Below are 24,390 nucleotides of genomic sequence, written 5' to 3' on the forward strand. Positions count from 1 at the left end.
AGTCAGCAACAAAATCAGCTGATCACTTCCGTACCTTGTTGCTTTAAAGTCACGTACGTAACGTCAAATAGACAAACAAAGTGATTGTGATATTGTACAAAAATACACACTTTCGACGCTGACTGCTCTCACAGACACTATAAAATAAAGACGCTTATAAAGAGCCGGATAAAACGCCCGAAAAAAAACGCCGACAAAAAGAAAACTTAAAAGTAAAAAATAATTTGCACTACTAAGCTAAGGTTAATACTTTTAAAAATACAACATATGTACTTTAGTTTCATGTTAAACTTAGCGGTCCCCAACACCGACGACGCTAGATAAAAAATACTAGGTGGTATACTAAATTAACTTAGGCTAATTTCGGGAATCAGCATATTCCCGCGGATAGGGATAAACGAATTCTTCACAGAAAGTCGCGAGCAACAGCTAGGTAGTGCATATTATTGGTGGCGTTTTTTTCGGGGCGTTTTTTTACAAGCTTTAATTAAACTTGCTTCTACTAATTTGTTGTTGTTTTTGTTTGGTCAATCTTCTAAGTTAGTCCAAACACACATCTACTCGTACATCCAGTAGTCAGATTGATTTGAGTATACAAACTCGTATGCAGTGACAATGCTGGTGTAAGTACCAAAAAATGTATTGAAAAATATTTTTTAACAGTAACCTAACTTATTTTGGTTAATCTTTTATAGTCCAAACACGCATTGCTGATGTGGGTGTCAAGACTGCCAGGCTGAAATGGGACTGGGCAGGCCACGTCAGCCGTATGGAACCCTATAGTGGGCTAAAATAGCCACAGACTGGATACCACAAAATGGACTTCGGCGGCGTGGCAGACCAGGCGTCGATGGCGGGACGATCTGGACGCCTTTTTCGCAGATGGTCAGAGATCGCCAGAAAGGGTAGAGTGGAGGACATGGGGGAGGCCTTTGCCCAGCAGTGGGACACCTCTACAGGCTTCTAAATAATAATATAATAAAACTTATTTTGAGTCGAGTTGTCTTATATAATGTTCTACCACACCAGTTTTGGACGAACGGATTAGACAGATGTGAGAGAACTGAAACGAAGCTTGAGGTACCGGGTTCGATCCCGGTCGGGCAGGTATTTGTATGAAAATACAAATGTTTATTCACGAGTCCTGGATGTTTAATATGTATTAATGTACTCATATGTATCTATTTATTTAAGCATGTTTATCCGTTGCCTAACTACTATTGACCCATAACACAAACTTACTTGGGACTAGCTCTATGGGGTCAAGTGTCCCTAACATTTATTTACTACTCCTTTGCCCGCTCGCGCGTGTTCGTATCGCGCGCTGTTCCTGAACTGCATTTTCCTGGGATAAAGAGTAGTCTTATATCACACTCTGACCCAGAACTATATCTATGCCAAAATCACGTCGATCCGTCGTTCATTTTCGACTTTCGCATTTAAAATATTAGTATAGATTTATGTATACTAAGCCAATGGTAACTATTTATTATGTAATTTGTACCTTACCTAATTGGTTATAAGTACGTGTTCAGCTTCAGACGGACCGACAACGGATATTTATTGCAGACACTGTCTTCATTAATTATACTTGATTGCTATCCGTAATTAAGAGCCATAACATCCGTCATATCCATACTAATAATATAAATGCGAAAGTATGTGTGGTTGTATGTTTGTCCGTCTTTTATTCCGTATATATCTCGGTCCGTTCGACGTGATTTTTGGTAAAGAGATAGTTTATGGCCAGAGAGTGACAAAGGCTATTTTATCCCGAAAAAAATCACAGTTACCGAGGAACAGCGCGAGATAACCGAATCGCGCTCGGGCAAAAGTATGCGAATAAATGTCTGTGCAGTTGAGGAAACTGAATCACGTACCAGGGTAGAACGTTTTCGTAGCCGATTATGCTTTGGTTTTTTTTTAGATTTTGGGATCTCAACATAACATTACTAGCACAAAGGTTCCATCCTGGTACGTAATTACTTACCTGCCTATATACGTAGTAGGCACAGCGTCCTCTCAAGTTAGGAGGGCTTCGCGTAGTTTCCACGCGAGCCAGCGTGGATTAGGAACTCCTCACACAACATACAATTACTTTGCAGGTGTATGTATATAGCTTAACTCACGATGTGATGTGCTCATTCAAAGTCAAAGACAAAATTCTATTAAATTTTATTCAATTTAGGCTTTAACAAGCACTTATGAATCTTTCTTATTTACAAGCTTTTATTTAGCTTCACCTGTCATCTGTCTGTATGTTGCAATCAAATCTTGCAAGTTAAATTCAACCAACTTCTAGAAGTTTTTTGGATTGACTTGAAATTTGGTATAGGTACTTATGTAAATTGCGTGACAATACAATAATTTGGCAGTGACATCCAGGTAGTCCGGCCAGGACGTGTCCGTAGGACGGAACTCTTCAACGGTTAATGGCATGGACCTGAAATTTGGTATGCAAATGTAGTTTGGGTGGCAATGCAAGTACAGTCAGCAGAAAAAGCTTGTATAAAAATGAAATTTTTACCAAAAACTTATCCTATCTTTCTAATTATGTATTCACCTTTTATTATTTCTTCGCTCGTTACAACGTTTTCTGAGCATCTTGTACGTCACGTCAAATCACATTACTGCCACGTGAATAACGGGCTTTTACTATCCCTTTTCTACTCACTAGTTATTTTAGGATATATTTACAAACTTATTTCAGACACTCAATCTTGCTACTCTAGCCTGGAGGAATTTGGAACCGTTTTATCGCTAAGCTGGACAATTAAGTACCTATGCAAGTGAAAGCCGTATGATATTGTTCTCCTTGCCTCTGCACATCAATGAGGGTTTTGGAGATAGACTAATGAGGGCTATCGCGTATGAATTCGCCGCTAGAGGCGCTAGTGTAGCGTGAGGTCTCCGAAATATCAAATCTCATAGTTTTTGGGTGAGCTACGCGGGTTTATTTATAATTAGAATAATTTTGTGAATATTTTGCATAACCTGAAATTAATTATGGAAATTATGCGTTACGGGGCAATGAATGTCTGTCAGTGTTTTGAGACAGTTTTGTCTTTCGGAAACTTTTGTCCTTCCTTTTTTTCCGATCAAAACGGGACTACGCAACACTGTGGTTGCTCGATATTTTTATGGCACGGTTTTAAAGTGTACCTATTAAATATGATTTTAATCTATTTTGTTTTCACGCCCGTAATAACAGACTTAAAAAGCTACACTTAAAACCTCACGCAACAGTGGCGCCATCTAGAAAGACAAAAAACGATAGCCCTCATTGACGCTAGTATCGTGTGGTATGTCTGACAACTTTGAAATTTGCTTCACGTTTCTGATTGGTTAACTAACTAAATGAGCCAATCGCAAGCAAGGCTGTAACGTCAAACGAACCTCTCGATACCAACGCCATCTAGCGATATTTCACCTGACCCTCATTGATTGGTGGTGTAATAGTACATTTTGTCTTAAGGGCGGTAAATAAGGAATTACGAACGAGAGTCTATTAGAAGCCCGAAGTCGAAGACTGAGGGCTTTAATGAGTCGATGTTCGTAATTCTAGTACCGCCCGTGCGACATACAATGTTTTTCATCACATTTGCGAGTGAAATTGTATTACATTGTAAAGAAAATTTATATTTTTTCAAAAATTGCCGATACCGCTGGCTGCGTTCTTGGCAGCCAGCTCCTGCATGCGCCCGACATGCATCCAGCATGCGCCCGACGTGCGCGCGCCGCGCGCTGCAGGCGCTACTGCAGCACACCATGCAGTAACAAACTCATTTACCGACCTTGGGCTTCATAACAACAAAATTAGTACGGGCAATGACTCATTTACCGACCACGGGTTTCATGACAAGCACATTAAGGTTGAGGGTTTTATTTGGGGGGTTGCAAACAAAGCAGCCTGCATGTTACGGCACTGTTTACGAGCAACTGTGACGAAAAAAATATTCTGTATAAGAGCATGTTATTGGGTTATTCTAATCATGTTAACGCTAATCAAGTTGCCTGTTTCCTTATTAAGTAATGAATTTTAATCATTACCTTCAGTGTGGGAAGTTCCGCAAACTTTGCCCCGGCTTCACGCGGACTTAGAATACTGGAAGTGCTGACTGCTGATTTATACCAACAGTTGCAACAGTGCAATGTCTTGGTTTATCAGACTTCTTATTGAATTATTTGCTTAGATATGTAGTCATGGAAAAGGTTGTACGTTTACTCTATTAAAGCGTACTTAGGTTCTTTTTAACGGCTTATGGCTCAGTTACATAGGTCGATAGGGCCCGCATGCGGGGTACGGTAGATTGCCAACGCATGCCATGGAGTCCGCATTTGGGGAACCGTTTTCATTTGTTTTCACGCTGTATGTCGACCGAGTTATCTAGACTTATGAGTTTCACTAGTCGTTATACCGCATGCGTGCAGTCACCGCATGCATTATATCGACCGAGCTACGAGTATTAACCAATGTAACTGAGCCATTACTGTTTTAGCAATAACTTAAGTATTAAAAATAAAAATTTAAGGGTGGTAAAAACTATAGATTTGTATCCCCGTCCGTTCATTATAATTTTAGACCACTAAAAAAAGAATGGTAACACGTAAAGATTTTTATTTTAATACCAATAGGGACAAAGTAGTGGGAAAAACCTAACGTAACATAAATATTTATTTATTTTTAAATATTTTGAAACTACTAACTATATTAATAAATGTATCAGTATAGGTATTAAAAATCATTAATTATTAACTACTGGAAATCGTTCCAATAAGAGTAAATTCGCGCCTTTACTTAATTTCCAAAAAAATCTCTTCACCTCACTAGCTCGAAAAGGCTTGCTTCATCGAAAATGGCTGGCAGAATTTCGTATAGTAAGCTGCAGAGAAAGGTACGATACATGTATGTATCACAGTGGGAGCACGTTTCTCTGCAGCTGACTGTACTTACCTAACCTACCTATACTTGATTGTGTATTTGCATTTTGCACAAAATGTCACTTCCATAAAATCTAAAGCTGGGAACAGGAAGAATGCTTAATGAAATACTTCTACCCACATACGGAATGTCAGGGAATAAAGCATCGCGCTGTTATATTAATGTTCACCGCCGTATTAACTCGCGCTGATGAGTGGAAATGTACATTTAATGTAACTGACAAATCTGGCATACAATTATATTAAAAAAATATATATGTTCCAAAATGCACGACCACTTTTAAATTAATTAGGTACAAGTTGTACTTAATTAATTCAAAATTAAAACTACATTAAATCATACATTATTTGAAACAAAAACTCGTAAAGGAAATTTCATAAGGATTATTCAGATTTCGACAATATTTCTCTGGATTTCTCTCGCTGCTGTCGTTCATCTATCATTACTTCACATATAAATCGTTTATTTTCGTGCTGTCATCTTTCATCCACCATTACGTCATAATTCGTTTTCTAGATTTTTTTTACAAAATGGCAAAAATATACTAGACGAAGTTAACAGATAACACTATTATTTTATTTTTATTTATTTAATAAAGCCATAAATTGTATGTATAAGGTACATACTGATGTTATGCAATACAGTTAGAATCAATACAGTTTTACCCAGTGGGTGTAGCTAGATACATTTCACTTAATAACAAACAGTTAAAATTATAATATTCATTTAAGCTATAGGGCCATAAGTCGATAACAAACTTTTTCAGAGCTGGCAAAATTTTTGTGTTTGAGTGACTTAATTTCTACAGGCAATGTATTATAAACTTTTGCAGCCACGCTTGTTGTCATAGCAATAGGGGCACGGACATCGTAAGCAAACCTCAAATTAAGTCTGATGCTATTAAAATTGTTTTTGGAGGTTTATTTGCATTTCGAAAGACTAGTTTGCAGAGCTCTATAATATACAGTGCTGGAAGAGTGGGCATGGGACATGGTGAGTGACGTACTCGAATTATTTTGTAGAGTGCCGTACGCGTGGCATTTGCTGCTCATCCCTGCCTTCTGACACTGGAAAAAATGTCCTTCGTCCGATGGACCGAGTCCGAGTCATATTTTTAAAAAGTAACTAGATTTTTTACCGAATAAAGGTGTTTAAAAACTGTCTTTTACTCATTAGTGGAATTGTCCTGCAGACCCGTACTTTAAAAAACCGGCCAAGAGCGTGTCGGACACGCCCGAAATAGGGTTCCGTAGCCATTACGAAAAAATTAAGTAATATTTTTCTAAGAATTTCGTATTTTGTACGGAATATTCCAAGTTTAGATATATTTTATACCTTAGGCTGCTATTTACTTTTAAACTACTAATAATTCTCAAGAAAACTTAACCGTTAAAGTTTTTCTTGTAAGTTTGATATACTTACTACCCTCCTGATTTTTTTAAAATTTTTCCACCCATCGGTTTAGATTTTAGAGGGACTGCAAATTTTAATGCAAATTTGCAATTTAAAGTTGAATATTTTGCAAACAAATCACTAAATCGAAAATTCGTTTTACCAACCCCTAAATGGTTTTAAAAGACCTATCCAACGATACCCCACACTACAAGGTAGGATAAGAAAAAAAATCACCCCCACTTTATGACTTTGGGAGGTTGGGAAAATTTTAAAATTATTTAGTGTACCATTTTGTCGGCATAGTTTACATATATATTGGTGCAAAATAACAGCTTTCTAGCATTGATAGTCCCCGAGCAAAGCCGCGGACGGACGGACAGACAGACATGACGAAACTATAAGGATTCTGTTTTTGCCATTTTCCCTACGGAATCCTAAATTGTGAAATGTAGTTTAGGATAAAGAATAAACAAACTGCCACATGCTAGTATTGAAAACAACTGGTGTGATAATTCTAGATTGAATATCAGCTAAAAGGTTTGTGGTGCACAAATTTTGAATGAATATCTTCTTCTTCGGATAAATAAGTTTTCTAGTGGCTAATATGGACAATTGACCCTAGGATGGACGAAAAGAGCTCATTGTCCAGCAGTGGGATGCTCCACTTATGATACTTCAAATCCTAATGAGCCTTGATTACGAAACTATACCTAATTATAAATAAATAAATAAATAAATATCACGGGACAGTTCACACCAATTGACCTAGTCCCAAAGTAAGCTTAGCAAAGCTTGTGTTATGGGTACTAAGCAACGGATAAATATAATTATATAGATAGATACATACTTAAATACATATTAAACACCCAAGACCCGAGAACAAACATTCGTATTTTTCATACAAATATCTGCCCCGACGCGGGAATCGAACCCGGGACCTCAAGCTTTGTAGTCAGGTTGTCTAACCACTAGGCCATCTGGTCGTCAAAATTATCCAAGCTAAGGAATGCTGTCATAATTACTCGCAGCGAAATATTGTCTAAAGACTGTCCTAGATATAGATATAGCAATTAATCACTGTCCGCGCAATTCATACCTCTACACCCGACTTTGCCCATTCGTATAGGTATAATTAATGATCCTTTTGATTTATTATGAACGGTATAGGAAGAAATGTATTGGCAACCATTCGTCTTTATTGTATTGTGCTTGCAATAAATATCATGCCGCAGGTCATATTTTTAATGTTTCGCTGATTTTTGATACAGTTTTGAGACAGAACCGAACAATAGTGCAAGTATTGGAAAAATGGCCTTCGGCATTCTATAGTTATGTTTTTGCTGCCGCTACTCCATCGACGTGAAAGAGACACTAAATAACCATATACACCTGTTTTTGTCTGTAACATAAACAATAAATAAAAATGACAAGACTTTACTTCGCTCGCGTAAGTAGGTACCTACCTAAAATGGATTTGCTAAATTTTTACGGGAATGATAAATCCATCCTCCATGTGAGGAGTGGGGATCGGTGAGGTGGTCAGGTACCTATTTGTTGTTCGGCACTTTATATATTAATTTTCTACTATAACTAAGAACTAACATAGTATTTAAGCTAATTTTTGTCACTAACTAATAACTAACAACATATGAAACCTGTTTTCCGAATTAGATGATTTTTATTTTTTATTTAATTTTATTTTTTTTTAAAAAATTCTGCGATACTGCGCTCTAAAACTCGTATCACAGATGTGGGTGTCAAGACCGCCAAGCTGAAGTGGACTGGCCGGACATGTCTGCCGCATGCACCCGGACCGATGGGCACGGATCGTAACCGAATGGGATCCGAGGGATGGGCATAGGAGCAGAGGCAGACCCAAGAGGAGATGGCGGGACGACCTGAGCGCTTTTCAGCTCGATTGGCAGGTGCATGCCCAGGACAGGGAAGAGTGGCGGAGAAAAGGGGAGGCCTTTCCCAGCAGTGGGACATAATACAGGCTACATAAAAAAAAAAAAATCTATCGTGGGTATCATTAACGTTGCATATAAAACATTTGCGCCAATTTTCATAACTCTAGCGGCTTAAATTTCGAGATTTTATCCCGACTCGCACTTGGCCAGTTTTTAACTGATTATTCCTGTTAGGCAACAGCCGACAGATAGCAAAGCATAGATTCAGATCTATCAACTCCTGCTTAACACTATTACCATACTTACCCCCCTGATTCCCCATCCATTGCTTAATAAATTTATTTGACGGATAAGTGTGATGTCGTCTCTGTTTGTTTTGTTCGAATAGACGGAGACGGCATCACATTTGTCCGTCAGTTAACATTAATCAATGGGTGGTGAAACAGCCCCTTAAGTTAGCAACCAAGAATGTATACGACAGTCATGTAGCGTGACAGTCAAAAAATTCTGCATAATTAGGACTCTTTTGGAAGCCGTGGTGGCTAGAGATTGCTAACCCGATGCCCTTTTAGGCACCCTCCGGGCCGGACCATTCTTACAAGTATTTATTTCGTATATAGAAATTTTTCATAAAATACTTCGCTAACATACAACCCGGCCGGGTTGGCGGCGAATGCTACCGGGCCCGGCCAGGTTGAGAAACATACCGGGTTGTAATCTGTAGTGGTGGCCTAGTGGTTTGACCTAATGGCCTCTCAAGCAGAGGATTGCGTTCAAATCCGAGCTCATAGCTCTAATTTTTTCGAAATTCATGTGCGAAATTTCATTCGAAATTTACCACTATACGGTAAAGACCGTGAAAGAAATATTCGCGAGGAAGCCTGCACACACCGGTAAATAAATTTAATGGCGTGTGTGAAGTTCTCAATCCGCGCTGGGCCCTCTTGATATCGAACTACGGTCCAAGGTTCATTTTGAGAAGAGGCCCTGGGCCCAGCAGTGGGACTTATACTCTTATAGGCTGGGATGATGCTGATGATCAAGAACCTTTCATACACTTAGGGGCTGTTTCACCACCCATTGATTAGTGTTAAACTGACGTTTAAATGTGATGCCGTCTCCGTCTATTCAAACAAACAAATAAAGACGGCATCACATTTAACCTTCAGTTAACACTAATCAATGGGTTGTGAAACAGCCCCTTAATAAAGGAAAATGGCTGGAAACTCTACGTGAGGCCACACATTGACATTTAATTAGAATAAAACCCTAAGGAAACCTCAAAAGTTGCCACCGTATCATGGTCCAATTTACCACATGTACCCATTGTGCGGAAGCTAACACAATGCGGTATTATCGCCAACGCTATATTGAATTGTGAACGGGCAGATAATGCAGCATATAACGTTGGTATATACTCGCTATTGTTTGAATATTTGGCTTCAGTCTGGCTAGCAGGTCACGAAGGAAGCTATGTACTGACTAGTTGATATTTGTAATGGCGCACATTTTAGGTCGGGACATTATAATCATCATTATAAGAATCGGGATATTGATAATTCAAATTCAATCTGGATAGTTGACTCAGGAGCATATCACCATATTACGTCAAGCGCCAATTGGTTTAGAAGCTACACACCTTTCGATAACCCAAGAGCTTTACGACTGGGAGATAATCGAAATATGTATGCATATGGCCAAGGAATTATTGGTGTCGAAATGTCGGTACAAGGTAAATGGAAACGTGCTCATCTGAATAATGTTTGGTATGTACCTCAAGCAGGACAAAATATATTCTCAGCTGGTTTTGTCAGATTTGGCATGAGAGACTCTGTCACCAAAACAAAAGAAATGTTAAGGAATTTTCGTCAGCTGTTGCAAAATTCCTTCGTACCATATAGCGATGCCGACTACGCCGGAGATAAAGACACAAGAAGGTCGACTTCTGGTTACGTATGTCTGGCCGCAGGGGGAGCGGTGTCCTGGTCTTCAAAGACGCAGAGATATGTGACTCTTTCAACCACTGTGGCGGAGTTTGTGGCGGCCAGCCTTGCAGCCCAGACGGTTATATGGCTCAATCGATTTTACAAGGAAGTTCGAGGAATCGAGGTCATACCTACCGTTTATGTGGACAACCAAAGTGCTAACAAGCTTGTCAAGAACCCAGTGTTTCATTTTAAGACAAAGCACATAGATACGCGCTAAGTATAAGTTTTTGCAAAAGCTTAATCAATAGAAAAAGGTCAATGTCCTCTACGTACCTTCCAGAGAACAAGTAGCAGATACGTTTACGAAAGCCCTACCAAAGGAAAGCTTTCTCAGGGCACGAGCCTTACAGCAGGGGGAGTGTTGAAACCTCATTGTACTGGCCATCAGATATTGTGTTTTGCTTGACATTGATTTAATTTGTTGATAGACTTCAATACGCATTTGGTTCATAAATATGGATATTTTTACAAACAGGCTGAATATATCTTTTTAGAAATTTATGCTAGTCACAAAAGAATACAAAAAAGAAACAGATAATTAACACGTTCGCGCGTACGCCCAAAATTTTCGGTCAATGCGATATCGCACAACTTTTTCCATACAATGAGACGTCACGTCATTACAAGTTGAGCTTTGACTGTATACAGAAATAGTTAGCGTTACGGCGCATGCGGGATTAATCGTCACCGTTTATAGACGTTCTACCGTACAACTGATATTGTAATTATACATATTCTTAACAACGTCATATCACGACAATATTATCGAATCGTCAAATGACGTTGTGTCACATAGTGACGTAACATAATACTACAATAACGTAGCAACGTCATATTACGGCAACATGATCGAAACGTCAATTGACGTAGTGTCACAATGCGATGTAACGTTATACTAAAAGAATAAAGCAACGTCATATTACGGCAACAAGATCGAACCGTTAAATGACAAAATCATTACGGCAGCCATATCATACTGGCAAATGGCTTTTTCTTGTTTTAAATGGATAAAAAACTGCAAGCACGTAATAAATGCTTCTATGCATGTCTTCGAGGAAGTTCAATCATCTCGAGAAACATTACATGACCCTATATATTGATGACGGGTAGTTTGGATCAGATGCAGACTACAGCCCAGGAAGAGACGAAGGTTCCAGCGCAAGCAGCGTTAGTAACGTCTCCGTAGGTGCACCAATCACAGCAATGCCTTCCAGCAAGTCGGCCACAAACTATATACCAAAGCAGCAAAGTCTCTGACTCGGCTAGTGTTATAGATAAATCTGTATATGCATCTTCCAGTTCGGACAGTATTTTTGACAGTATCAAAATAGACAATAGCCCAAGAAGCCAACGCCTAGACATGACGCACTCGGGAAGTGTGATGATGATACACTAACTATATCGGTATCATCTGAGATTTTAGATAGTCTTATATAGGAATTGACTTTACCTCAGAGATTATCTCACTACCACAAGACCCGCTTGAACTGCAACCAGACATAAGTAGATTTGGAAAAAGCTCTTACACAATAACTTTGCTCCCTGAACAGGAATCAAAGTGAAAATACCCTAACAGCGTAATTTTTACTCCTTGAACAAGAACCAAGCTCGGAAATTATTGATGATAGTGAGGTTTCACATCCAACACCGCCATATCCTGGAAATAAAGAGGGTAAGTAACTAACTCTCTAATTTTTATCATCGGGAGATCATCCTAGACATCTTCTTTTACTAGATACTGCAGCATCATGCTCTCAGCAACCGGTAATGAATGGTAACGAACTGATACTACGAGATGTATGTCGTAGTTGTAGCTTAGCCAATTTATCTTGTATTTAATTAATGAAATATAAAGAGAAATTGAGCTCGGTCCTTCCCCGGTGCCTGTGCTTGTGGAGATCCTTGATCTGTTTCCATCATTTCATGGTACGGCGTTGATACTGGAGAACTGTCGTTACCGGTTGCTAAGAGCATGATGCTGCAGTATCTAGTAAAAGAAGATGGCTAGGATGATCTCCCGATAATAAAAATAGAGAGCTGGTTATATTCTTTATTTCCAGAAGATGGTGTTGGTGGTGGTGTGGTGGTGTTTGATGTGAAACTTCACTACCAATCAATAATTTCAGAACTTGGTTCCTATTCAGGGAGTAAAAATGAAGCTGTCAGGGTATTTTTAGAGTTTGATTCCTGTTTAGGTAGCAAAGTTATTCTGTAAGAGTTTTTTCTAAATCTATGTCTGGTTGCAGTTCAGCCGGGTCTTGTGGTAGTGAGATAGACTCCAAAGTAAAGTCATTTCCTAAGACTCTATTTGATACCGATATGTTAGGTCATCCTCATACTTACCGAGTACTTCATGCCTTGGTTTCTTGGGTTGTTGTTTATTTTGATATTTAGTTAGCCAAGTTTAGGTAGCCAAAACTGTCAAAAATACTGTCTGAACTGGAGGATGCGTATACAGTCTCATCTATAACATTCTAGCCGAGTCAGAGTCTTTGCTGCTTGGGTAGTTTGTGGTTGACTTGCTGGAAAGACGTTGCTCTTATTGGTGCACCTACAGAAATATTACCAATGCTGCTCGCGCTGGAACCTTCGTCTCCTCCTGGTTTGTAGTCTGCATCTAAGCTAAAACTACCCGTCATCACTATAAGGGTCAGGTGGTGTTTCTCGAGATGATTGAACTTCCTCGAAGACTTGCACAGAAGCATTTTTATATGCTCGTAGTTTTTTATTAATCTAAAAGAAAAAAAAGCTCTCAAATCAATTGAGGATAATAATATCTAGCAGTATTATTCATAATACTATCACAGCAAGAACTACACACATATACTTTACGAAATTACTCGTTTAGATGTGAGAAATAAGTCGGTAATTGAGTTAGAACCATAGCATCAAAATTCCCTAAAACTCACTAAACACAATAAAAAACCCATCTGTTTACGCAAAACGTAACATCGTAGGTCGGGTCGTGTAGAAGTCACTTTACGGGAATGTGTGATGGACCCTTAAATCATTTTTATTGTTTTTGACAGCCTATGTATGTCAATGGACCGGTCACTCATTCGACCGGGGAGTCATTCAAAAGCACTGAGAGACGGTGGACGTCTATAGCGATCTCGGGGTCAGAGCGGAGCTCTCAGTGTCAAATCGTGTCATTAAGTAATCTAAGATCATCTGAATTATATTTATAGATATAAACAGTTGTACGGTATCAGTAACGCGAAATATAGTGGTGAACGTAATCGCAGTTTGATTTCATCGTCATAACTCAACCCTTCACACGACACCGGCGGCAGCTAGCTACAGGAGGCGGCAGCTGTCCAGACCGATCCCAGGGGCTTGGGAGAGGGTCTGACTTCACATCGGCATCATCAGCGACGACCAAGGCGCGGCCTGCACATCGAACCCGCGAGGCCAGCGGTTTGGTCTAAGTATAAGCGACGCAGGGTGCGCACGCACATCTAATCAAAATCAACCCACCGGCAGTTCTCAGGGCGAGAATTGCCAACATTTTTGGTGGAACCCATGAGAGGGAGCAGAACGTTAGAAGAACGTTAGAGAATCAGCACGATAACGTACGTCGCAGGGCGCGTGTACTTCATTATCATCTCGGCACGGCGGGCGCCGCGCGCGCATACTTCACATCATATTATCATAATATTAATTAATAATATTAAGACTTTAAATTCAGTGCGCGTTAAGTCATTTTCGCAGTGAGTGAAAGTGCGGTCTTAATAGTGCAATAGGTATTGACACTCGAAATATTCATCATTGGAAGAAATTTCGCCGCCATCTTGTTGCGAGTAGCAAACAAGCAAGCAAGTCATCACACAAATCATCGGAGAACGGACGGAACTCGGCAAGTCAATCACATTCTCATTCATTCATTCAAAGACTTTAAGTGTTTTTTATAAATTGTCATTCACTTCATTCCGATCAATTCGGACGACTTGCGAGTTGCATTATCTATGGTCAGATGAGCGCATAACTGACTCATTCATTCGTTCATTTGTGTCAAATGTCATTTATTTATCAACATAATCAACAATCGTTATCTGAAATCAATAATCTTATCATTATCACGTTATCAGTTAATCATTACGGCATAAGTAAACAAATGCTGTTTTAGTGAGGTTTAAGTTTAAATACAGTTGTGTTTAATTTGATCAAACAGTGAGATTTATTGTTGATATTGTGCGTCGATTGTTGTTAAAGGTAACTTTTAGGTAGGTAGTTTAATACAAGTGTAGCTCACAGGGTGTGACTATTGTTATTCAGTTTAAGCATTTATCGTTCGTCATTGAATTAAGAGGTTATTTACTTGATTTAAACACATCAAGTAGTTCATTCATTTAAGTCAATATGCCTCCTAAAATTCATGCCAAGATTCAATTTATGTCGAAATATCGCATGCTGACAGATTTTGCTAGTACAATTAGCGAAGCCCAAGGTACCTCAGCGGTGGCAGTAGCTAAACGTAATTTCGGTTCATATTATAATCAGTTCGTACTAGCATATGAAGCGTTGCTTGGTCTTTCATCGGAGGAGATTCCTGAGGGAGAAATGGAACAAATTCACGCACAGTTTAGTGAAATCAATAAGTTACTTGTCAAGTTGGAGCAGGCATCGGAGCGCGGGGGGTCCGCAGACGAGCCTAGGATACGTCATCATAGCCAGGTAATGGCAAAGTTGCCTTCCATTGAACTGCCTAAGTTTAGCGGCAGGCCAATGGAGTGGATGTCATTCTTTGATCTCTTTCAATCCTTGGTCCATTCACGGGACATTTCAGATTCGGAGAAGCATTTTTATTTGCGAGCATCGCTGTCAGGTGAAGCGCTGTCGCTAATACGTCAGCTACCGATGGATGGTCAAAATTATTCAGTGGCACTGAAATTGCTCACAGATAGGTATCAGAACCACAGGGTGCTGGTAGATACATACTTGTCACAGATCACCAACCTACCGGTCATTAACAATGTTGAGAGGTTAAGGTCAGATTTCTATGATCCTCTCCGAGAATCTATTCAGGCACTGGAAAAGCTCAAACAACCAATTAACGAATGGTCATATTTAATTGTGTTTTTAATCATACAGAAGCTGCCAACATTGATCAGGTCAGCATTCGAACAGCGGTATGGGACGTGTCATCAAGTTCTACCCAGTGTTCATCAACTGCTCGAGGTACTCGACGAGCAATGCAGGGTGCAGCTCGCCGTGTCACCAGCACCAGAAGCGGCTTCAGGGAGAAGCTACCACCGGCCACCACCACGACGAGGACGGCAGGGTGCGTCCACCTCGGAGGCACGTGGCAGGCCAGCACGCGGAGTGCGTCAAGTTCATCAGGTGAATTCTATTTCATCATGTTCATTTTGTAGCGGTGACCACTCATTATATAGATGCGCAGTGTTCCTAAGTATGTCACCAGTAGCACGCAAGGCGTGGGCGAAACGTAGTGGTCACTGTTTTAAGTGCTTGAGGTTGCACTATGCTAGGGACTGCAGTCAACGGAATTGGTGTCTGCACTGCAAGTCTCCTGAGCACAACTCACTCATTTGTAATGCAGGGGCAGCTCCTAAGGCTAGGGAATCACCTGAAAGGGACCAACCTGTGGTGTCAACATTAGGCCACGGTAGGCAATCGCCCAAGCGTCAGTCACCGGGCAGGCAACCCCAGCATCATGCACAAGGCATGGGCCAGGGTGGCTACCCACTTGTGTGTGCACCTCAACCGAGCCAGGGCGGCCACTCAGATGTACCAGTGACTCAACCACTGTACCAGGAAGCTCCATCAGCTCAGGCGATGGCAGCTTACCGGCCAAGGCCTCCGGTAGGGGCAAGGGCACAGTGGGCTCAGTCTGAGTATCAGGCACTAAGGTATGGGCAGCGGATCAGCCCCATTCCTCCACAATCCCCACCATCTCCTCAATGAGATGCTACCACTGTTGGTGTGACACAGTCATTACCAGTCACCATTTGTCCCACAGCGGTAGTAATGGTGAAATCAGGTGATGGCAATTATTTTAAGGTTAGGGCCTTACTCGACACCGGGGCGAGTGTCTCAGTAATTAAACAGTCAATAGTTCAAAGGTTAAAATTACACCAACAGTCTAATGGTAATAATATTTATGGAATTGGTCAGCAACGGGTAAAGGTACCTGGTTCAATAGTCAAATTAATAATCAAACCTGTAGGTAAACAGGTACCCATCATTAGTACAATAGCTTCAGTCATGTATTCACTAACGGGAAACATTCCATCATATGACACTCAGCTCAAAGATCAATTACGGTTGTCACATATCATATTAGCTGATGGCAAGTTTGACAAAGCCTCAGATGTGGACATCATTTTAGGTACTGACATATTAAATTATGTACTCGATGGTTCAAAGATTTCCACTCACGTTCCAGGAATAGCAGCCTACGGGACATGCTTTGGGCATGTCGTCATGGGTTCATTGACCTCGACTCACCAGTCAGCGGTGACGTCATCACAGTCAGCGGGTACGTCCGTGGAGGACTACGGCCTGCACGCCACTAGACTCGAGGAGGTGCTCGAGCGGTTTTGGAAGGTCGAGGAGCCGCCTTCGAAGCCTGCAGTTCATCCAGATCACATGGAATGCGAAAGGTTGTACATTTCCACTACTCAACGTCTGCCTGACGGCAAATACATAGTCAGGTTACCGTTACTTTCAACACGCTCATCATTAGGCGAATCAAGGTCGCTTGCAATGAAAAGGTTGCGAGCTTTGGAGAGAAAAATGGCTAAGGACGCACTTTTCGCCTCCAAGTATAAAGATTTCATGAGAGAGTACGAAACTCTCGGTCATATGTCAAAATCGGATTTTCAATTTAACTCAGAACATTTTGTCATACCTCATCACGGTATCTTCAAACGAGGCACCGATAAAATCAGAGTTGTATTCGACGGATCAGGGCGATCGTCCACAGGTGTGTCACTCAATCAATGCCTTCACTCTGGGCAACCTCTTCAAAATGATATCACTAAAATCATTTTAAATTTTCGACGTCATCAAGTGGTATTCACTACTGACATCAAAATGATGTTTCGTCAAACATTTGTTCACCCAGATGATAGGAAATATCAATTAATCCTCTGGAGGGAGGATCCGTCACACGATGTTCAGGTATATGAATTAAATACTAATACCTACGGGCTGAGGTCAAGTCCATTCATAGCTATACGGACGGTGTTGCTACTAGCGGACGATTGGGAGGTGTCGCATCCGAATTCACACGCAGCACACGTCATGCGACGAGATATCTTCGTTGATGATATCCTCACAGGAGCAGACTCAGTAGCAGAGGCTCAACAGCTCAAGCAAGAGCTCATAGCGCTAACCGGGAGCGCAGGTTATGAGTTACGTAAATGGTCGTCCAATAGTAGGGAGCTATTGCGTGACTTACCGGAGGAGTATTGCGAGCTGCCACACTCATTTGATACTGAGGATAAAAGTTTCATCAAAGTATTAGGTGTTCAATGGGATCCAGTGTCAGATTCAATGGCATATCAAATCAACGTGCCACTTGGTCACCCTCCTACGAAACGTAGCGTGCTCAGTACAATCGCACGTTTGTACGACCCGTGTGGTTATTGCGCACCAGTCATATTTCGATTCAAAGTATTCTTACAGTCATTATTCTCGGATGGGCTCAACTGGGACGAGCCGATAAATCAAAATCAAATCAATCAATGGGACGAACTTACGCAGGATCTCAATCATTTGTCTCATTTACAGATTCCTCGGTGTGTCTCACTACCGAGCGCCGTTTCATACTCATTGCACGGTTTCGGCGACGCCTCGGAGCTGGGATACGCGGCGAGCGTCTATCTACGGACGGTGGATGCGTCAGGACATGTCAAGGTCAGCTTAGTCATTGCTAAATCACGCGTCGCGTCACATAAAACCAAGCAGACGATTCCAAAGTTGGAACTCAATGCATCTCACCTGGTATGCAAACTGCTTAATCACGTCGCAGATTCGTACGACGACTCTGTTCAGTTAGAGACTATCAATGCTTGGTCAGATAGCAGTATTGTTTTGTCATGGCTCAAGGCCAAACCTCACATGTTACAAACATTTGAATGTAACAGGGTACAGGACATTCAACAGTCCAAACGTCACATCACATGGCGTCATGTCAGATCAGAGCGTAATCCGTCAGATGTCGCTTCACGCGGAATGTCCGCAAGGGAATTAATTCAATTCAAATTGTGGTGGTCACCTGATTGGTTGTTGCGGGAGGAATCCCAGTGGCCACAGTTACCAGTCACTATACCTCAAGAGTTACCAGGTTTCAAGAAATTAGTTCATTTAGTCACGCCAGTAGAGTCGTGGGAAGACGCACTCTTATCACGTGTCAGTTCATATAGCAAACTAATCAATGTCAGTGCATTCATACTTAGATTTTGTAAAAATATCAAGTTGCCGAGGGAGCAAAGGAATCTTCAGTCTACACTGTCATTGGACGAGATTCGCGCAGCTACTAAACATTGGATAGGTAAAGTTCAATTAGACGCTTTCAAGGAGGAAATTGTTATGGTCAAACAAGGAAAGCTGGTCTGTAAATCATTGCAGAAGCTTAGCGTTTTCGTCGATGACGAAAACATGCTGCGTGTCGGCGGACGACTACGTAAATCAGCTCTACCATATGGAGCAAAGCATCCATATCTCATACCTAAGGATCATAAATGGGGTCAGTTACTCATCGAATACTATCACAGGTCATATTGTCATGCAGCGACGAACGCGCTCATTGCTATAATCCGGAGGGAATATTGGTTTCCGTCACTCCGGCGTCAAGTTTCAAGGGTTATCAGGAAATGTTTAGTTTGTTTCAGATTCAATTCATCGGTTCAACCGCCATTCATGGCAGATTTACCGGCTGACCGAGTCACGGCAGCACGGCCTTTCTCAGGCGTTGCGACAGACTTCGCAGGCCCATATTTAGTTAAGAGTAGTTTATTAAGGAATGCTAAATCAGTCAAAGCTTACCTATGTGTGTTTGTCTGTTTAGGAACCAAGGCGGTTCATCTCGAGGTGGTTTCAGCATTGACGATCGAGGCATTCATCGCGTCGTTCACCAGGTTTGTCAGCCGACGAGGGCTGCCTTCACTCGTCCGATCGGATCGAGGTACTAATTTTGTTGGCTCTAATTCTTACCTGCGTGATGTCAATCAGTTTCTGGTCAATAATGAGACTGTACTCAAAGGGGAATTTGCACGTCAAAATATTCGCTGGGAATTCAACCCAGCAGGAGCTCCTCACATGTCTGGTTTGGTAGAGTCAGCTGTCAAGCATGCCAAGCTTTTACTCAAACGAGAGGCTGGAGACACTATCTTCACGTTTGAGGAACTATCAACTCTATTTTCAAAAATAGAGTCCATATTGAATTCAAGGCCGTTAGTTCCTATGAGTGAGGATCCGTCAGATCTCGAAGTGCTCACACCGGGGCACTTTCTCATTGGTCAACCATTAGTAGCTCTACCGGAACCACATTGGAAGGACACTAAGACGTCGAGGTTATCACGTTTTCAGGTTATTCAAAAAATGTATCAATCAATCTGGTCAAGGTGGCATATTGAGTATCTCAATAATTTACAAGCGCGTAATAAATGGTATTCTCAAGTCAATAACCTCGAACTGAATGATCTGGTTCTCATTAAGGATGAGAACTCACCTCCATTACAATGGAGGCGTGGTAGAGTCATTGAAGTGTATAAGGGAACTGACCAGATTGTCAGGTCAGTTAAATTAAAAACTCAAGGTGGCGAACTCATACGCCCAGTAGTCAAACTGTGTAAATTGCCTATTGAATATAATGTAGGTCAATCATAATCATATATTTTTCTATTTATTGGTAGGGCACCAATTGATATTGTTGTCATTTATAATCATCTGTTTATTATTATGTAGACCCTCAGTCTAATGGATATATTGTTCATTTCATGTGTATAAATGTATGGATAACTCAACTCTTAGGATAAGTCATAGTCAATTGTATACCTACATTTTCAGGATAGGTAGAGCGTTTATTCATGTGCTACACCTAAGTTGTCATAGGTTGTCAGCTGTTTATCAGTAGATCATAAGTCAATATTATTGTAAGTAGAGTCAATAGTGCTTGCAAGTGTTCAGTCCATCTTTCGCCTGGCCCTGGCAGGAAATGTTTACGCAAAACGTAACATCGTAGGTCGGGTCGTGTAGAAGTCACTTTACGGGAATGTGTGATGGACCCTTAAATCATTTTTATTGTTTTTGACAGCCTATGTATGTCAATGGACCGGTCACTCATTCGACCGGGGAGTCATTCAAAAGCACTGAGAGACGGTGGACGTCTATAGCGATCTCGGGGTCAGAGCGGAGCTCTCAGTGTCAAATCGTGTCATTAAGTAATCTAAGATCATCTGAATCATATTTATAGATATAAACAGTTGTACGGTATCAGTAACGCGAAATATAGTGGTGAACGTAATCGCAGTTTGATTTCATCGTCATAACCTCAACCCTTCACACGACACCGGCGGCAGCTAGCTACAGGAGGCGGCAGCTGTCCAGACCGATCCCAGGGGCTCGGGAGAGGGTCTGCCTTCACATCGGCATCATCAGCGACGACCAAGGCGCGGCCTGCACATCGAACCCGCGAGGCCAGCGGTTTGGTCTAAGTATAAGCGACGCAGGGTGCGCACGCACATCTAATCAAAATCAACCCACCGGCAGTTCTCAGGGCGAGAATTGCCAACACCCATCCGAGTAAAAGTTTACATCACTAAGAATGTAACATATTAACAAAAATTCACTATTATTCATACAAAAATATTGAAATAATACTAAAGCTTGCGGGACAAATTCGTTGCTGAATCCACCTGCCGCGACCAGCGCGAGCGCGTCCTCCGTCACGTGAACAGGATGACTGAATGTATAGGCGCGGGAACAAAATACAGCGTCCACCGACGTTGTGCGTCTGTGAGTAGTCACATTTAAGAGCGTGTGCGCCGCCTCTTTTGGAGTCAAAAAATGTTATACTATGTGGCGCAAGATTTTTGGTAATTTAATATGATACGGCGCAGGATGGAACTACGGCAATTTATTATGAACACCGAACGTCCGACCACGTAGTTCCTTTAACGTTTTTATAAAGTCTGACGTGATTAGACTATGTGTCACAACGCCATAGTACCCTATTTGTCGGATATTGACGGTGGTCACGCGAACGTGTTAAGGTAACCTAACCAACAAAAACTTGGATAACCCCCGACATTGTCACTTCAAAGTTCTATATCTCAAAACGGCTGAACCGATTTTGATACAACATGTCCATGAACCATCGCAAAAACCCTGCTTTCGAATAAAAAAAATCGCATTCAAATCGGTTCACCTGTTTTAAGAGCTACGGCGCCACAGACAGACACACATAGCGGTCAAACTTATAACACCCCTCTTTTTGCGTCGGGGTTAAAAGAGAAAAGAAAGAGTAAGAATTTGATTAAACCAGTGCAATTCACGCTCGAGAAAGTACCGACAAGTATTTCCTCCCTTCACGAAAATAACGGGATAATAATATTATTACGTTTTATTTCGTTTATAATATTGAGCCCATTATCTCCGTTTACAGGGCGCAATACATTAACCTATTTGCGGAAACGCTGAGCGGAATCGCGTCGGCTGAATGCAATGAAGAACCTTGCCCTTAAAAACTGTTTACAGCGAGGACGGCGGCCACAGAAATGGGTGTGTAATGATCAGTATAACAACATTTGATATAATTTCAAAGGGAGCTTCACAGAACTTTTTTTAAATACCTAACCTAACCTACCCAAAGTACATCAAATCGAATTAAAAGTTTAGTTTTTAAGATAAATTGCATTATATCAAATGAAAATTATATCAATTGTTGCATTATATCTATTGTTGTTATATCCTTCGTTACGCACCGTCTGTCATTGCGTCGTGTTGTGTCAATTATAATAGTATCTGTTTGTAAGTTGTTACTGTTTCTCTTATCTTACTAATATTATAAAACTGAGATTGTATGGATAGATGTTTGGATGTTTGTTACTCTTTCACGCAAAAAACTACTGTACGGATTTGCATGAAATTTGGCATACAGGTAATATATACACTGGATTAACATATACGCTACTTTTTATCCCGATATTCCCACGGCATAGGGATAAATTTCGAAATAACAACCACTGGGCTTAGAGTCATTGAATTTGGTATATTATAGGTAGCTGGACTTCTGGAATAACACATAGGCTACTTTTTATTCCGATATTCCTACGGGATAGGGAAAAATCTTGAAATTTCCACCGCTATGTTTAGAGTCTTGAAATTTTGAACAGTTGTTCTTAACACAACCAATTTTGGGATTTCTTAGAGCAATTGTGTAAAATCCCGGAATTTCAATTGTAACTACCAGATCGAATAGTTTACGCGTGCAAAGCCAGGGTACTCTAGTAAATAAATAAATAAATAATTTCCCGGATATTCAATTTTGCACCTTCTCGTTCTACGAGTAACTTTCTGGATCCAGCTTATTACGATGACGACATGAGCATGGTAGAGAAAGTAGTGCTAGCATTTATCGTAAAATAGAAAAAAGAAATATTTTTATTAGCACTTTGAAAACTACAGGAAACACAATTAAAATAAAAACAAGTATAAGTAAGTAAGTTTTAAGTAAAAATAAAGAAGAAGAGTATAAGTAAAGTAAAGAGATTGTATTGTATTGTAATATATACCTAACTCCTTATCGTACATAAAACATATGAAAATAATATAGGTCACGTGTGTATGGTGCGCGATGTCGGGGCCCAACCCTCTGTAAGTAGCTCGAGAGGGTTTTGTCTAAACACGGATATAAGAACGAACAGACAAACGCTACAGATTACCGGTGATCTCCAGTGTGCGTGAGGCTGAGGATATAGCGGGCACGCTGCAGGGATTATCTTTTACGTTAACAACAAGAATAATTACCACCACGACTTTGACGACCAGATGACCTAGTGGTTAGAGAACCTGCCTACGAAGCTTGAGGTCCCGGGTTCGATTTCCGTGTCCGTGTCGTTTTTATGGAAGATACGAATGTTTGTTCTCGGGTCTGGGTGTTTAATATGTTTTAAGTATATATCTATCTATATTTTTTTAGCCGTACAAAACTGTATAATGTTAATTTAATGGGTTTATTTTGCCTACAATATTGTGTACAATAAAACACTATCTAACATCAAAAACTAAAACTGTTTATAAACTAAACTATATCATTTATTTCTAATATATTTTAGGCAATCCTCCATTCTCTTTATGCCCCGGCCGGCGGTCGCATTAGCGGAGCCGCGCCATTTGCGTGGAATTTCATTAGTCATCTCATCGGCGCGGCTCATCAGATGCGGCGCGCGCGCAGACCAGCCAAGCAGAGAGTGCGCTAGCCTGCATTACGTACGAGTACATACATACGCACTAAGCCATGGTGGCCTTTTCACGAACTTTACGGTGAAGAAAAACATCGTGAGCAAACTTGTATAAACCTGCGAAGCAATTCAATGGTGTGTGTGAATTTCCCAATCCGCACCGGGCCCGCGTGAGAACTACGGCCCAAGCCCTCTCATTCGAGTGGAGGCCTTTGCCCAGCAGTGGGACATATATAGGCTGGGATGATGATGATGACAAGTATATCTGTTATGTTTGTTTGTTATTTGAACCTTAAATTATACATTGTATGTGACTGAGTGCGTCAACTCCTACTGGTTCCGGCAGAATATCAGCGCTGTGACAGCAATGTCGCAGCACATGCTGAGTCGGCGCCTTTTCGCGGCTGTGCCGTGACAACTTAATTTAATATGTAACAATTTGAATCGTTTGTTTATGTAGATTAACATGGCATGTTTGTGAATAAAGTTTTTTATATATCTATCTGTCTAAGTACATACAGGGTGACATAATTGGTATCCAGGAGCTACTTTTAGGATCCCTTTCTCCGCAGGGTTACAAATGAAACACTATTTATTTCTTTTATTTCTACTGTACTCTACTGTCGCTATACTGTCCATCTATCTGTCTGTCTCAGAGCTGTATCCCAAGAACTCTACAAATAGACTGCTGAAATTTACATTATATATGATGGAATTTATTTACA

General features: G+C 40.8%; 3 protein-coding genes across 3 annotated transcripts in view; 1 reads left to right on the forward strand and 2 right to left on the reverse strand.

Annotated features, from left to right (window-relative positions):
- Nucleotides 1–24,390, reverse strand: part of LOC141441220 (uncharacterized) — a 215,571-nt gene that overhangs the window by 27,176 nt on the left and 164,005 nt on the right. The gene's annotated exons all lie outside the window — the stretch shown is intronic.
- On the forward strand, nt 14,773–20,727 carry LOC141440822 (uncharacterized). The gene is made up of 2 exons (XM_074105377.1): nt 14,773–18,116; nt 19,270–20,727. Exons 1-2 carry the CDS (start codon nt 17,945–17,947, stop codon nt 20,088–20,090), a joined length of 993 nt encoding a protein of 330 aa, XP_073961478.1. The 5' UTR covers nt 14,773–17,944; the 3' UTR covers nt 20,091–20,727.
- LOC141441134 (uncharacterized) overlaps nt 23,143–24,390 on the reverse strand; it is a 109,001-nt gene continuing 107,753 nt past the window's right edge. Inside the window, exon 4 of the mRNA XM_074105820.1 lies at nt 23,143–23,190. Within this exon, the coding sequence (XP_073961921.1) occupies nt 23,143–23,190 (48 nt within the window). The remainder of the gene's footprint in view (nt 23,191–24,390) is intronic.

The sequence above is a fragment of the Choristoneura fumiferana genome, chromosome 23 (genome assembly GCF_025370935.1).
Source record: "Choristoneura fumiferana chromosome 23, NRCan_CFum_1, whole genome shotgun sequence".
NCBI lineage: Eukaryota > Metazoa > Arthropoda > Insecta > Lepidoptera > Tortricidae > Choristoneura > Choristoneura fumiferana.

Excerpts from the sequence above, each read along its gene's own strand:
- LOC141440822 (XM_074105377.1), top strand. The coding sequence starts at position 17,945 with ATGGGACGAACTTACGCAGGATCTCAATCATTTGTCTCATTTACAGAT. Across the intron at positions 18,117-19,269 it reads ATGCGTCAGGACATGTCAAG|GAACCAAGGCGGTTCATCTC; the intron begins GTCAGCTTAGTC and ends TTGTCTGTTTAG.